The sequence below is a fragment of the Rhinichthys klamathensis genome, unplaced genomic scaffold, assembly GCF_029890125.1.
Source record: "Rhinichthys klamathensis goyatoka isolate OS25496 unplaced genomic scaffold, OSU_Roscu_1.1 h1tg000098l_1, whole genome shotgun sequence".
NCBI classification, from domain to species: Eukaryota; Metazoa; Chordata; class Actinopteri; order Cypriniformes; family Leuciscidae; genus Rhinichthys; species Rhinichthys klamathensis.
Genome location: NW_026606637.1, coordinates 7619377 through 7633459, shown reverse-complemented (window position 1 = coordinate 7633459; position 14083 = coordinate 7619377). Strand labels below are relative to the sequence as shown.

The window sequence follows — 14083 nt, the reverse complement described above, 5'->3', positions numbered from 1 at the left end:
AAAACGAAATTCAGGCCCTGAGAAGCCTAGTGAGACAGCTCTCAGATTTAATCAAAAATATCTTAATTTGTGTTTCGAAGATGAAAGAAAGTCTTACGGGGTTGGAACAACATGAGGGTGAGTAATTACTGACAGAATTTTCATTTTGGGGTGAACTAACCCTTTAATGCGGTTTTGAAATCTACTTGGTTATGATATTTTTTGGGAAACAGCCAACATTTTAACTGACCCAAACACAAAAATGTTTCAATTTTTAATTTATATTTATATATTTTAAATTCTTCTGATGTATGATTTTATATTTATTATTTATTTTATTATTAAACATTTTTCACAAATTTTAAATGTTTAAGTTATTTGAAGTTTAGTATTTTGTATTATAATATATTTTTTTTAACTAATTATTTTCAAGTTTAAGAATATCTCCCACAATAGCTGTAAATTAAACAGTTATTAAAATTATACAAGAAACTCCAAAAATACTTTTGATGGGAAATTAAGGCATTCATAGCAAAACATACTACAGAACCACCCTATTATGATAAAAAATATTTTTTGTTATTTTCCCCATAAATCAGAAACAAAATGAGCCGTTAAGGAATGCACTCCATTGTGACATCACAATAGAACAGGCTTCGCCCACAACTGGCAACAGAATCTCCACCCAAAATGGAGCATTTATAGCATGGTATAAGTGATCAGTGGGGTAATTTGAGCTTAAACTTCACAGACATATTCTGGGGACACCTGAGACTGATATTACATCTTGTAAAAAAGGGCATAATAGGTACCCTTTAAGAAGTTGCAAGCATAAATCTATACCAAATGTCACAGAAAAACGGATGTTGAATTTTAAAAGGCATAAATTTGTAAAATACAGCAATTGAATATAACAATAATAATTAAAAAAGGGTTACTGACAAAGTAATTTTAAAGGAAATTTAAATATGTTAAAACATAACATATCTTTTTTTATAGTGTCCAGGGTCACTGAATATTTGTCTAAAACTTTTTTGTAAAAGAAATGAATGATCTCATTGGGAGATGATTGCTACCAACAATGACCACAGCGTGATCATGGAAGAAATAACTTTGGCAAAAGTGTTACGTTCAGGTGCCACTTACCCGATCAGACTCTTCAGTGGAGTGGTACCCCGATGTCAGCAACATGTCTGCCAAAGCTGGGCTGCTGGGTGTATCAGTGGTGGAGGAGGAGCGTGGCCGTCCTGCCTGCAGCAAGGTCTCTTGGGTACTGCGCCTGTGGATCTGGGGGCTGCCTTTCTGGGGGGGCTCCCCTCCCCCCCCTGCCTTGCTACGGCGACTCTGCAGACTGGTCCCTCTCTTCATTATGGGGGGGCCTCGAATCTGCTGCAGCACACGGCTCAGAGCTGCAGGGGGGGCGGAAGCGTGGGGGTCAGAGTTAGGGACGGCAGGCGCTTCCCCCAACTCTGGCCCCGCTTCTGGGGGCTCAAGGATAGGGCCTATGGAGGAAGAGGCATAGTCGTGTGGCGAGACAGACGAGCGTCTGCGCTGAGGTTGGAAGAACTGCTTCAGGCCGTGGCCCAGCGCACCCATGTTCTCCAAAGCATTGTGAGTAATTTTGGACAGGCCGTGATCAGGCTCGGACGCCCTCCTGCTCACCTCCCGCTCTGCTCGACCCCCAGAGTCTGGCTCCTCGGCCCCAGGCTGCTCGCTACCACCCTGGTCCATCAGGAGGTGCCAGTCTCACTCAGAGGGTCAGCAAAGGGGTGGGGTCTAGCTAAGCCCCGCCTCCACCAGCCCTCTGATAGGCTGTCTCAAAAGCCAGGAAGCAGAGAGTGGCAGCAGTCAGGTGGACTCTGAGAGCATACATGCATCTGTGGTTTGGCGCAAAGTCATGCTTGTCTACCATAGAAGGAAAATAAAATGGATTATGTCATGCAGCTGTAAGCGATGGAACACAAGCAACAACTACATGAGCTCAAATCACAAAAGCAGTGCATTGGTTGGCTCAGAAGCAAAAAGATGCAGCTGATGTTTTTTCAACTAAAGTCCGCTGCAGATAGATTTCATTTCCATTCATGATCATGTTCGCCAATATATTAATGAGAGTGATGGCAGAGGTCATGGATTAAATAAGCCACGCCTTGATGCTTCTGAGCCAACCAAATAAAACTACATTAGCAATATCACTATTGACAGACTACTAGCAGTCTATAGTCATGGGTTTTGCCAAGCGAATGAGGTATGAAAGAACTAAAAAGAAAACATGATGGTGCTAATTTCTGAAATGCTCAAAGGGTCTCTGGCTCAACAGAGCATTTCTAGAGCAACACATTTACAGCATTTTACACATTTTCAGACCCCATAGTGAAAATCATTGCAGAAATTCCTTAATATCATCATAATCAACCATCATAATCAAAACCCCTGGGATACGGTCAGAAGCATAAATGCAAAGTAGGGCGGCACGATTTGAGGGAGTGGGTTTCCGATATTTCTGATAAAAATTGCGATTATGTTTGTGAAAAAAACAAAAAATACAGGTTTGCTGTGCTTGTTTGTAGAGTTGCAATTGTTGACAAATTTTGTGATATCAATGACTGTAAAATATATATTTAAAAAAAAAAAAAAAAATATATATAAAAAGTGACTAATAATAACAGGATAATGAGCTGCTCACATGTAAGAACACAGTGCAGTGCTTCACTCTTAAACACACAGCGCATACATTTATTTAAGTAAAATTTGAGATTTGATAATCGCACTAAGCCATGTAGCAATTTTGGTTTTATTTCGATTAATCGTGCTGCCCTAACACAAAGCTAAGGTGAGTGTAGGTGATGAGTGATGGGTTTGGCATTGTTAAACACAGAAGTGAATTTAGGCAAGGTGACAAACCCTCAGTGGAGCCGACCGAGGCAATACTACAACCCCAGGCAGCCTCTGAACCAATCATTTATCCATCAAGCACAACCCATCTAAAACTCAGTCCAGCTTATATGTTTTGGATATGCTCGAAACAATTTAGATTGACAAAACACTCTCTTCAGGACAACAATATAACAAAATTAAAGATATATCATTTATATAGATTATATAGATATTATGATATAGATTAACAGAGGTTTAGAGAAAGATAAACAGTATCTCTTACCATTAGTCCAGCCTGACCGCCACTGGCTCACAGTTTAGGGTTGGCTGTGGAAAAAAAAAATGGTTGTGAAATGAGACTCAACCCATTATGACACAAACACATTATAAATGATATTCATTCACTTCAATGGTACAGATACACACAATGAAAAAAGGGTGTGCTCATGTTTGGATTACGATGCATGATTCTGGCAGCTGAGTTGAGTCATTTCCGGTTACATTTACATTCTTTTTGATTACATCAATAGATGTCATGGGGCATTACCTGCGGAAATAACATGGTGAATGTTGCATAAAAAGCATTAGGAAGTCTAAAATAAGCCTTTATAAAACAGAGCCAGAGCTTCAGGTGTGTTGAATCAAGATGTGTTGAGTCTGACGGTGGAGCTCAGGCTTAAGATGGGCCTCAGATGGAGAGAATAACAGCAAGTTAATCCTCTTTATTCAGCTTACTTCAACACTCGTGAACCCTCTTACTGTATTACCACAGCTGAGCACACCATAATAATTTCAACTCTTCATAGAGTACAGTAGTGAGGCACTTTTTCATCAGCCATGGTTTTAATTCTCATTTGGATTACTAAAAAATTCCTCAAGAGTGTAAGAGCCCACCCCCATTTTGCAATCTTGACTCCAGTAGTATTTTTCCCATAGGGATTTAAAAAAAAGTCTTTGTTAAAGTTAGTCATTAACTTTCTTACAACAAAAAAAAAAACATTTGAAAATCAAATAAATAACAAAGATACAAGACTGTGAACTTAACAGCTTTAATGAGGGAAATAACTACTATCCCATGAAGCATTGCGAATGAAATAGTACAGATTTTGACAGAGCGAAGCTCTCAAGAGAAAATGAAAGTGAAAATTATCTTCAGATATTTAAAAAGCTGTGCCATTTTACAAAGATAAGCTGATTTGATGCAATAACATCGCGAGTAAACTAAAACATTGACTAGCCCAGCGTTTCCCAAAGTGTGGGGCGCGCCCCACTGGTGGGGAATGGAAACATGACAAGTGGGGCGCGACAAACGGGAGAAAATGTGGTAATTTTTGTGCCCATCTCTATTAATTCCTTTATTTATTGAGCATAAACTCAAAACAAAACAACGACACATTTCAATGTAAGCCTTACTTAACCTTTTCACACGTAAGTTTAAAAGTTTTTAGAGGCGCCCGTTATTTAGATCGTATCCCTTTATGGTTTCCATGGTGACGCGTCATTGCTTGTCACACCGCAGCCACAATAGCGCTGAATCAATGACTGATTATCTGCTTTTATTTCACAAATTTGTTGGCTATAGCAGGAAATATCTGATATTCCGATTGTCAAATATGAGCATGCGTTTTGTTGTTTAAACACCTTAGTTGAGCTATACGCGATGGGTGTTAGTTTATGCCGGATTTTAGAGAATCGGATTTGTTGGATTTAACACGTCAATTTATCCACTTCTCCCGAAATACATGAAAGTAAGTGGCTGGTGAACTTGGAGAAGCATAGAGTAAACTTGAAAGTTACTTACACGATGTGTATTTGATATGAATAATACGTGTCGTCTAATTATAATGGAAATAATTATTATTGCCGCTTCCATAGAAAGTGTGTATTTGACAAACTCTAAATGTATTGCTTTTTTAGTACTTATGTGAATTTAAATGTCTGAAACCTAAAATAAACATTATGTGGTTGAAAACACTGAATAGTTGTGATGTCAAGCGGTGAGCGCTCTCCATCTCTGGCTCAGAAAATATGTGTAGCCTACTACAAAACAGGCTCATTGCAGACACTAAATTAGTTAATCACTTAATGTTGAACTTTCAAAGTGCACCAGATTTATGAATTTATCTTTAAAACGTACTAACTTTTCTTCCGGGGGAGCATGCCCCCGGACCCCCCTAGGGGTGCAGAGGTCCACACCACACGCAAAATACTGTGGGAAACACAGAAGCTTATATGATAGTCTTCGAAAAATACAATTATTATTATAAAAATACCTAAAATACGTACATTAGGATTTTACCACCTCCGCCTCGTTTTGAACCAGGAAAAACCCTGAGATTATTATTATTCTTTTTCAATTTTGTTTGTTCTTTTTGCATGCAGTTTGCGAAGGGACAAAATAGTAAAGCAAAGCACAACTAGTCCACACTTTTATTTTCTCCGTTTCTGAATTTGATGTTATCAGAGGCAAAATACAAACACAATTGCATTATTATTTTTATCTACTGTCATGTTCATGTTTTTAAAATTTCATGTTAATAAAATACATTTTAACTTAAAGCCTAGTTTATTAACATTTTGTTGGGGCGATTGCATGAGGACAGGTGGGGCACGGACCCTTCCCTACCTTCAAAGTGGGGAATGGCAGAAAAAGTTTGAGAAACACTGGACTAGCCAATGGCGATTCTATTGCCAAGGTGTGCGTAGAGGGTTGATGTATATTTAAAAAATAATCAAATAAAATAAAGATCTAATCAGCTTCAAGACGTAGGAACTTTGTAGGAAATTAATAGGATGTCATATCCAAAATCCTTCTGTTGCACATTGTACCAGTGGATACAGTACTTTCACAACCTCACCATCTTTAGTGTTCTGGGAAAAATACAAACGACAAAAATACAAAGGGTAAGAAAAACAAATATACAAAAGTTAGGAAAAAAATCTTTTCTTACCCTTTGCAAACAGGCGACACTGCCAAAAATCATCTCGAGAACATGAATCCCAATCACACCAAGATCAACCATCCACAAACAGAAATCGAGAAACATGTCAACGTTGGTCCAGACTAAACTAAAGCCCTACACATAGTAAAGCAGGAAACAAATCCACACCTAGTTTAGCAGTAAACAAACTTGACCTTAATTAGTTTAGAAACACAGTATCCTGCAGATGTGGGAGTGGCATGACAGCAAGGTGACACACAGTACTGTGAATGAACAGTCATGTCTGTGAAGCTTTACCCGGAGAGGAGTGTTGATGTGTCTGTGTCCTACATGCATAATTAAACAGACGAGTGACAGAGTGACGCACATGCCTGGCACAGCTATTCTATAACACAATCATATTCAACATAACAGCAGTTTAACAGGCCCTGCACACACCCAAGAACACCCTGGGGTGCACTCACAACAGTTCAATCAGCTCATAAAATGATGGTACCTTCAATAACTTGTATGAGCAACATTCTTGTCACCAGTCTGTTCTAGTATTTTTGAGTTGATATTTAACTTTCCGCCATCGTGGCACAAAAGGTCACAACAAGCCAACAGTTGCATAGTACAATCAGTGAAAGCTCTTAAACTTTCTAGAGTTGACAAGTATTCCAGTAAAGTTCCAGATTTTTTTTCATTATGTTGACAAAGAATAATACTTTTACATTCATGCATTTGGCAGATGCTTTTATTCAAAGCGTCTTTACCTGGAAACCAATCCCTGACCTTGCTGTTGATAGTGTCATGCTCTCCCAGGCAGGTGAGTTAGAGGAAAACTTAGGAATCAGTTCGATTCATAAATCAATGGATTTAGTTCAACTGCACAAGCGACTGGATTTAATACCTTTTTAAAATGCATTTATAGGTTTGCATTAAAAGGTTTCTTTTAATGCATAGGTTTCTTAAAATACATCCCCAATTGTATAAAAGTAGAGCTTAACATAGACAAGTTTAAAAAACGACTTCAGACTGTTTATTGTACCAAAACGAAAAAGCACTGCATCTATTCCATGAATAAAGATACTGCAATACAAATAATACAATACTGTTACTGTATTATTATAATATAATATAATACCTATATAAAGAATAAGAAAAGTGCTCAGAGTCGCTGCAGAAAAAAAACACAACAAAACAACAAAAAAACATGTTGCTGATGGAAAAGACATTTTGCATAGACATTTTGAGTGTTGATGACACCCTGAATTCATTCCGATTGATTAATCTGAATGTAGTGTTTACATGAACGCTAAACAAGTGATCGGGTCACAAGCTTCAAATCGGAATTGATTTTTTGACTTGCGCTCACTGCACAAATAGTTGTGCAGTTTTAAAAAGCAGACTTAATATTTATCAATTTCTGGTGATAATTTGGAGACAATGAACATATGAACCGTTATGTCTCTGCTTATATTTGTCACGCAGTTAAAATGCCCCTCACTGCCATAGACTGTAAAAAAAAAAAAAAAAAAAACGCACGCACACACGTCGTCTGTGGTGGTCTGATGGATGAGAGTCTGAAACAAGGACTGGTGGGACGTTGTCTTGCTCCACTTCACAGATGCTGAGTGAAATGAGAATTATAGAATGACGGGACGCTCATTTATATGACACTTTACTCAACAGGAAAAACAGCTTGTTCGCATGTCATACATACGCTATTTCTACGTCATTGCACATGCGCAGTCCTTTCAGTTTCGGTTTTCAATCCGATCAAGTGTTTACATGTCCTCTCGATCGTATTAGAAAAGGAATAAACCACCGCTCGAAAATCGAAAAATTCATTCGGATCGAGCTCAATCGGATCGATTAAAGGTCCCGTTCTTCTGTTTTTTTTTGAAGCTTTGATTGTGTTTACAGTGTGCAATATAACATGTGTTCATGTTTCGTGTGTAAAAAAACACTGTATTTTTCACGCAATTTACTTATCTGTATACTGCCGTTTTCACTGTCCAAAAAACGGCCCGATGACTTCCTTGTTCTATGAAGTCCCTCCTTCAGAAATACGTAACGAGTTCTGATTGTGCCAGCGGTTCCTGTGTTGTGATTCGACAGCAGCTTATCGCACGTTGCCCGGAAAGGTCACGCCTCTTACCATAAATTGGAGATGCATGCGCAGCTGAAGTGCTTCTTCTCCGTGGGAGCGCAACAAGACCACGCCCCCTTTTTTGTGTATTCCCGTGGGCGGAGATTAATAAAAAAAACTGTTCTAGTGACGTCATTAAAAAAGGAAGTAGAGGGATGTAGTCCAAACCGGCCGTTCGCTGAATGCTTTGAAAGGGGACTTCTGTTAAATAAAATATCTCGCTAGGCATTGAACTTTGAGCTTTATAATTTTACAGGTATTATTTATGCTCTAACAGCAACATTACACACTAACTAAAGTTTGAAAAATTGAATCGCGAAGAACGGGACCTTTAAGGTGTTTAAATGAAGGCTTTTCAGTCCGATCGAGCCGTCAATCCGATTACTAATGGATTATCTGGTTGCATGTAAACGTAGCCCATGTCTATAATGTATATTGAAATATCGGAAATGTGTTTAAAAATCATATCACTGTTATTGAAAAAATATATATATCGCAATATATATTGATATTGAATAATTCAATATCAATATATATTGCGATATATATATATTTTTTGTCCAGCCCTATGTTGACATGACACATGGATAAATTTAAAGACATATTTTAAGATTTCAACTATCCCACTCATACTACTCTTTTTTTTTACCATCGTGAACTAATACATGAAGTATTTGGCCTGCAGAATTTGCCTATGAGACACTCAGCAGAACAGCACCTATATTTGTGTGATACTGCGTAGATATACTTTTAAAATATTTCTAAATTTCTGACATATAAGCCTGTTGCTAAAAATAGCTAAACTGGCTATAGGCTACTGAAAATCTGAACTACTTGTCCTGCTGAATAAACGTCCTTATTATTTCGCCCTGTGCCCTCATTTATCAAAAAAATATTTTAGATATTGCATGCAATTGAACAAATCGCAATTCAAAAGCACTGTATTTTCAGTGGCTGAAATGGGTCAGCTTATTCTGTATCCATTATCTAGTGCCATTCTCATAGCTTCCCAAGGTCACGTCACTCTGTCTGTATGCATGTGTGCCTTTGAGCAATAATACACTCTACTACAGTCAAGACATTCAGGAGACTCAGCACACCCAACAACAGTGGCCTTATAAATCCCAATGCATCTATCTGATGGCATATAACTTAATTTGCTAAATATTTGTTACGAGATGTTCCTGAATTAAACCGTATGTGATGAATGACATAAACAACTCTCCATACCTTCAGTTCCAGTCATCTTGCTCAGTCTTCTCAACACCGAAATCTGATACTGAGGATAAATCTAAGACGAAATCCAGAACTGTCTCATAGACAATGACAGTCCCTCTGTGTCACTGTCCTCTTGAGACTTCAGTCAACTTGCCCCTCATAAATGTAGGATTATCACATGCTGAAAAGAGTGAAAATGCATATAATTTAGTGAAGTAACACTGACTTGTCCAGAAACAGTACATTCATACCATGTATGTTAACACTAGTGTGTTAGAAAATGACAACAAGCGGATACAATTTTACTACATTTATACGTAACTAGTGAACCATTTTACTGTCAAACAAACACGTGTGAGAATTTCACGCAGAAAGCATTTAGAAAACAAGACATTATAGATGATTGTTGACTACGATTTTACAACCAACCGGATGGGTTGGTTTAGGCTGCATGCGGTCTATCCGATGGTCAAACAGGCCTACATGCTCATAAAACAAAACCAAGGAGTGATCAAAAAGACTGTCAAAAACTGCAACACACACATAACATAAGACTGGCTACGTGAATGAAGCTAACGCTCTCGTCGTGCCATTATAAACTCGAGCTGTCACTATCAGATTTCAGCGTGACATGTAACACAGAGGGTTAAAACATGAATACAAACCCATTTCACTTAGTGAGACAAACGGATGTGGCTGAGGACTGAATTAATCCGATCCTTTTCCTGAACTGTCCGTTGATGCTGTTGCTAGCCGACTTAGCTGCCCGGCTAGCTGGTAAATGGACAGTTTACGCCCAACCCAGGCTAATACTATTAGATGGTCGATATCGCGCCGCTGCACACGATCACCAGCAGGGACTGATAAAAAAAATCGGAAACATTGCGCTCAAACCGCTCGAGCGGAAGGAAGAACGACCTACCCTTAAAACCGGCTGCAAGTTACATTATAGACTCTATGTAAACGCCTGTCAAAGTCATTCAGACAGACAGCATCATCAGCATCGGATCACGCGAATGAGCTTGTTTGGGTGGCCACGCGATGGGACCTTATATCAGCAGCATATCAGATATTTACATGCGAGTGGGTGGATTCGTCTGTTTGTGATATTATTTACAAATTATCACTTAAAAATTATCTACAGTACATTTTACCAACAGGCACTCCTTACCTGGAAGACCCACTGCCTCCACAATATTAAGTTATTATTTGCAATATAGCAATTGGCAACACATTTTTTTTTTTACATATTAGTTTAATATAAATATAAATAATGAATAATAATAATATTAAGTGGAAGATTCCTTTCAAATGTCCCCTTTAAGATTTACATACATCATGCCAACTCATTGGTAATGCTTGTACTTTCTGTACGATGGTGATGAAGATATTCTGACTTTAGTTTTTGACTGTAACATTAAGATTTTTTGGGCAAAACTTTCAAATCATGTATTGATCCACCTGAACGATACTTTCATCTACCGAAAACAAATATAATTAAGGTTTTGCGTTTGTTAACTTCTTTATTTTTCTTTATGATTTATCTACAAGATGCATATTTTTCTTTTCAGTCTTCTATATTTTTTATAATAAACTGAAAGTGATCAATTTCCAAATCCCCCGTAAAGAGTTATTTTTGTATGAATGTTATGCTACAATGCAACCCTCTGTACTGTTCACTATATATTCTATTAGTATTTATGTTATTTAATAAAGCAGTGAGATGTATTGACGTAAATGTAGGTTTCGGAGATGTCTGACCTGCTGCACCTGATCTCGCGGCGTGCTTTGCTCTGAGCGAGCATCGCGCGGCTAGGCTGCTAACGTCATCAGCAACACAGGCTAAAACCGACTAGCTCGCTAACAGCTCAGCCAACAAACTGACCGACTGTGACCAGCCCCAAAAACCGAACTACAACATATCGGCGGCGGCTTCGAGTTAACTCTGGAAATGTATGGAAGGCAAAAACATACACGTTTTGCGGTTACAACTTACATGAGCGCTGAGACAGAATTGTGCTGATGTCCGTTAATTTCTCCTGAGGGAACACTCCCACTGTGACGTCAGCAGCGCGCTCACAACGCGTGGTCACACTGCGCGTGGCACGATATGACGGAGTGATCACATCAGAGGTTCAACTTGGACATTGGTTTTCCATACAAATAAAAGCGTAAGGTAATAGCTACAACACTAACAATTAAATGGCGGAATGAAGAGACTAGCTAACGTTTTTTTGAATTGTAAAAACGCCTTTTACAATAGGAACATCCTACTTCGTTTACAAGTTCTAGAAACATTTAATTAACTCTAATTTAGAGCATTGCTACATTGCATACAGTTTATATTACATTAATCAATTTAATTTGATGAAAAAGGGCGAAATTTAAAAAGCAAACACGCTCAACTCTTCTCCCTTCATTTGGAAACTGGTGTTAAAATAACATAGTTAGGAACTATTCACTGAAGCAAAATACCATTGAAAAACCAGTTCCTCTTGTCCTTTAAGCCATTTCAAATTGGCTTGTTTGAGAGCTATTTTGTCCTATAATTCTAATGAAAGACATGGCTGTAAATATTAACTAATACCTGACTTTTTGCTTAAAGTAGGCTATATGCAACTGAAGCTTTATTAGGTTTAAGAGAAACCTGGGGGGGGGGGGGGGGGGGGTCACATTTTAGTCAGGTGGGACACATCATGAATATATACAGCGTCAAACAGAGAGAGAGTTTCTAAAAATTATCCATTACACTCCAATTAGATTCTGAAATCCACCTTTTTCTGGTACACAAAAGTTTGTAAAAAAAATTTAAAACCAATAAAAAGAGCACCAAATGTTATTTCCCTGATATATTGAAGATTTTGGTTGGCTGAACAATGAAAACATTTGTGAATTGTGTGCACAGTTTGAGAAAATTATGCATATGATTTGTAATTTGTATGAAATTAGGAAAAACTACAATATGTTTAAAGCACTTACAAAATATTCAGATAACCGTTTTGAGAGCAGTTGAGTTTGTAGATATAGCCTAATATACTAAGTCTTGGACTATGTAAAACCATGACAAAGAAAGCAGATTTCTGTTAATCTGGTTTAAAGGGCCATTTTAGTAGGACTAGTCTAAGGACCATCAACTCACCATTTAAACTGCCCTGTCAATCATCTTGTCACAGTTAAAATCCTCCACATTCAATTCAACTTTATTTCCTACCATTTCTGAGAGAAATGTACCACGTTGGTCTGCCAGCATTGGGTTTTTTGTGTAGAACTCATGCATTTGCAATTTGTACAATGATGCATTTAAAAGTTAATGACCAATTCAATTGTATTCACAATGCTGTTGCAGATGAAATATGTGGATAACATTGAATGAATATCTTTGTTAAATACTGATAATTATTCACTCAAACCCCTTTATCTAAACCCTGCTACTTAACCATCCACCATGTTAGTTGAACATGGTGTTTGACAAAGTTAGTTGAACACTTAGATTGTGTATGCCATGGATCCACACTTCAATTTTTATGTGGAAAAAAATAGATGATCTGGGTATCTTTGAAATATTTCAACATACAACAATTTGGGACACCAATTCATTTAGGACAGGTGAAATGAATGTCCCATGTTTTAAGCATATGAGAACACTTAGAGATCACACAGCAGCACATGCATGACAGTTTAAGCTTTTGGGGAACTCAACCTTGCTAGTGAGATCCAGCAGGAGAAACGACACAGAGCAATTAGGGAACCAGTAAGTCATTCAAAAAGCACTTTGACAGAATGTTGCTCAGTTTGTCCCACAGTAGTCTTAGATTGAAGGACAAGACTGTAAATATGAAAATTTAGGCATAACCAGTTTAAAAAAAGAAAAAAGCACAACAATTAGAATCTCATGAAGTTTTATTAAGCACTACATAAGTAATTGAAGTCTCTTCCAGGATCAATTGCCACTTTGGAATACCTCCACAATTACTCATTGTTAGTAAGACCAGTAGATAGAGGATGACCGAGCAGGAGAAGACACAGACTTAGGGCTGCGAGGAGAAAAGACTGGATCCTGAGGATACTGGGGCATGAATGGGTATTGAACACCAGGAGGCACAAAAGGTTGAGGGCCATAAAACTTTGGGTACAGTGGAGGATAACCTGCAAACTGGGCAGCAGTGTTCGTGGAGGGTGTAGTCGTTGCTTCAACTGGTCTCTTGAAGTGGTACATATGGGGATGAAACATCGGGTACCTGGACTGTTGAGGCCTCGGTGCTACAGGGTAACCTCTATAATTAAAGTAATATGGATCAAACATTGACATAGGATACATTTGATGGAACATTTGTTGGTTAGGGTCTTGAAGAGTAGTCGTTGTAGGTGGCACAGTGGGCGGTACAGGTCTTACACCAGGGCGACCATGAGAATATGGAGGATACCCCCAGGGTCTTCCAATTGGGAAAGGGTAAAACATTTGTTGACTGTCAGTTGGGTCCTGGACCGGATCAATGGTTATTGGGGCCAGCGTTGGTTGTGTCAAAGGGCAAGAAAGAGTCACTTCCCGGTCACCGTACATGAAATGGAGCTGTATATCAGTATCCTGAGGAAGACATGAACCATCAACTATATGTACAGTAGTCAACATTTGAAGTGGATCAAAACCTTTCAAAGTTATACATGAATTTTGAACAATACCCGTTCTTTTCTTAGGACAACTTTGATGAACTTTTTTGAGCCACTTTAAATGTTGACTACTGTAGTTGAATCAGACAAGGGCACTCTATTATACCTTAATTTCCCAACAGCTTCCTGTGAATGGCGCAGTGACAACCAGTGAACCATCAACAGTCTCCAATGTGAATGAACACTTAGAATATGCTAGAAGCAGAGGTTGCCATGATCCATCCACTAAGAGGAAAGAGAAAAAATAAATTAAAAGCTCACTCACCTC

At 38.3% G+C, this 14083-nt stretch overlaps 1 protein-coding gene across 5 annotated transcripts in view; it reads right to left on the bottom strand.

Annotated features, from left to right (window-relative positions):
* Window positions 1-11228, bottom strand: part of tmcc1b (transmembrane and coiled-coil domain family 1b) — a 37055-nt gene extending 25827 nt beyond the window's left edge. Inside the window, exons 1-4 of one of the 5 annotated variants that reach the window (XM_056252846.1) lie at window positions 11144-11228; window positions 9160-9328; window positions 3137-3180; window positions 1126-1884 (exon numbers count right to left, since the gene is read on the bottom strand). In XM_056252846.1, coding sequence (XP_056108821.1) covers window positions 1126-1710 — 585 coding nt within the window. In that variant the 5' untranslated portion in view covers window positions 1711-1884; window positions 3137-3180; window positions 9160-9328; window positions 11144-11228. Of the gene's footprint in view, window positions 1-1125; window positions 1885-3136; window positions 3181-9159; window positions 9329-9812; window positions 10136-11143 lie in introns of those variants that run through there. The other 4 variants (XM_056252847.1, XM_056252845.1, XM_056252848.1 and 1 more) reach the window with 4 other exon arrangements.
* Between the last annotated feature and the right edge of the window lie 2855 nt (window positions 11229-14083).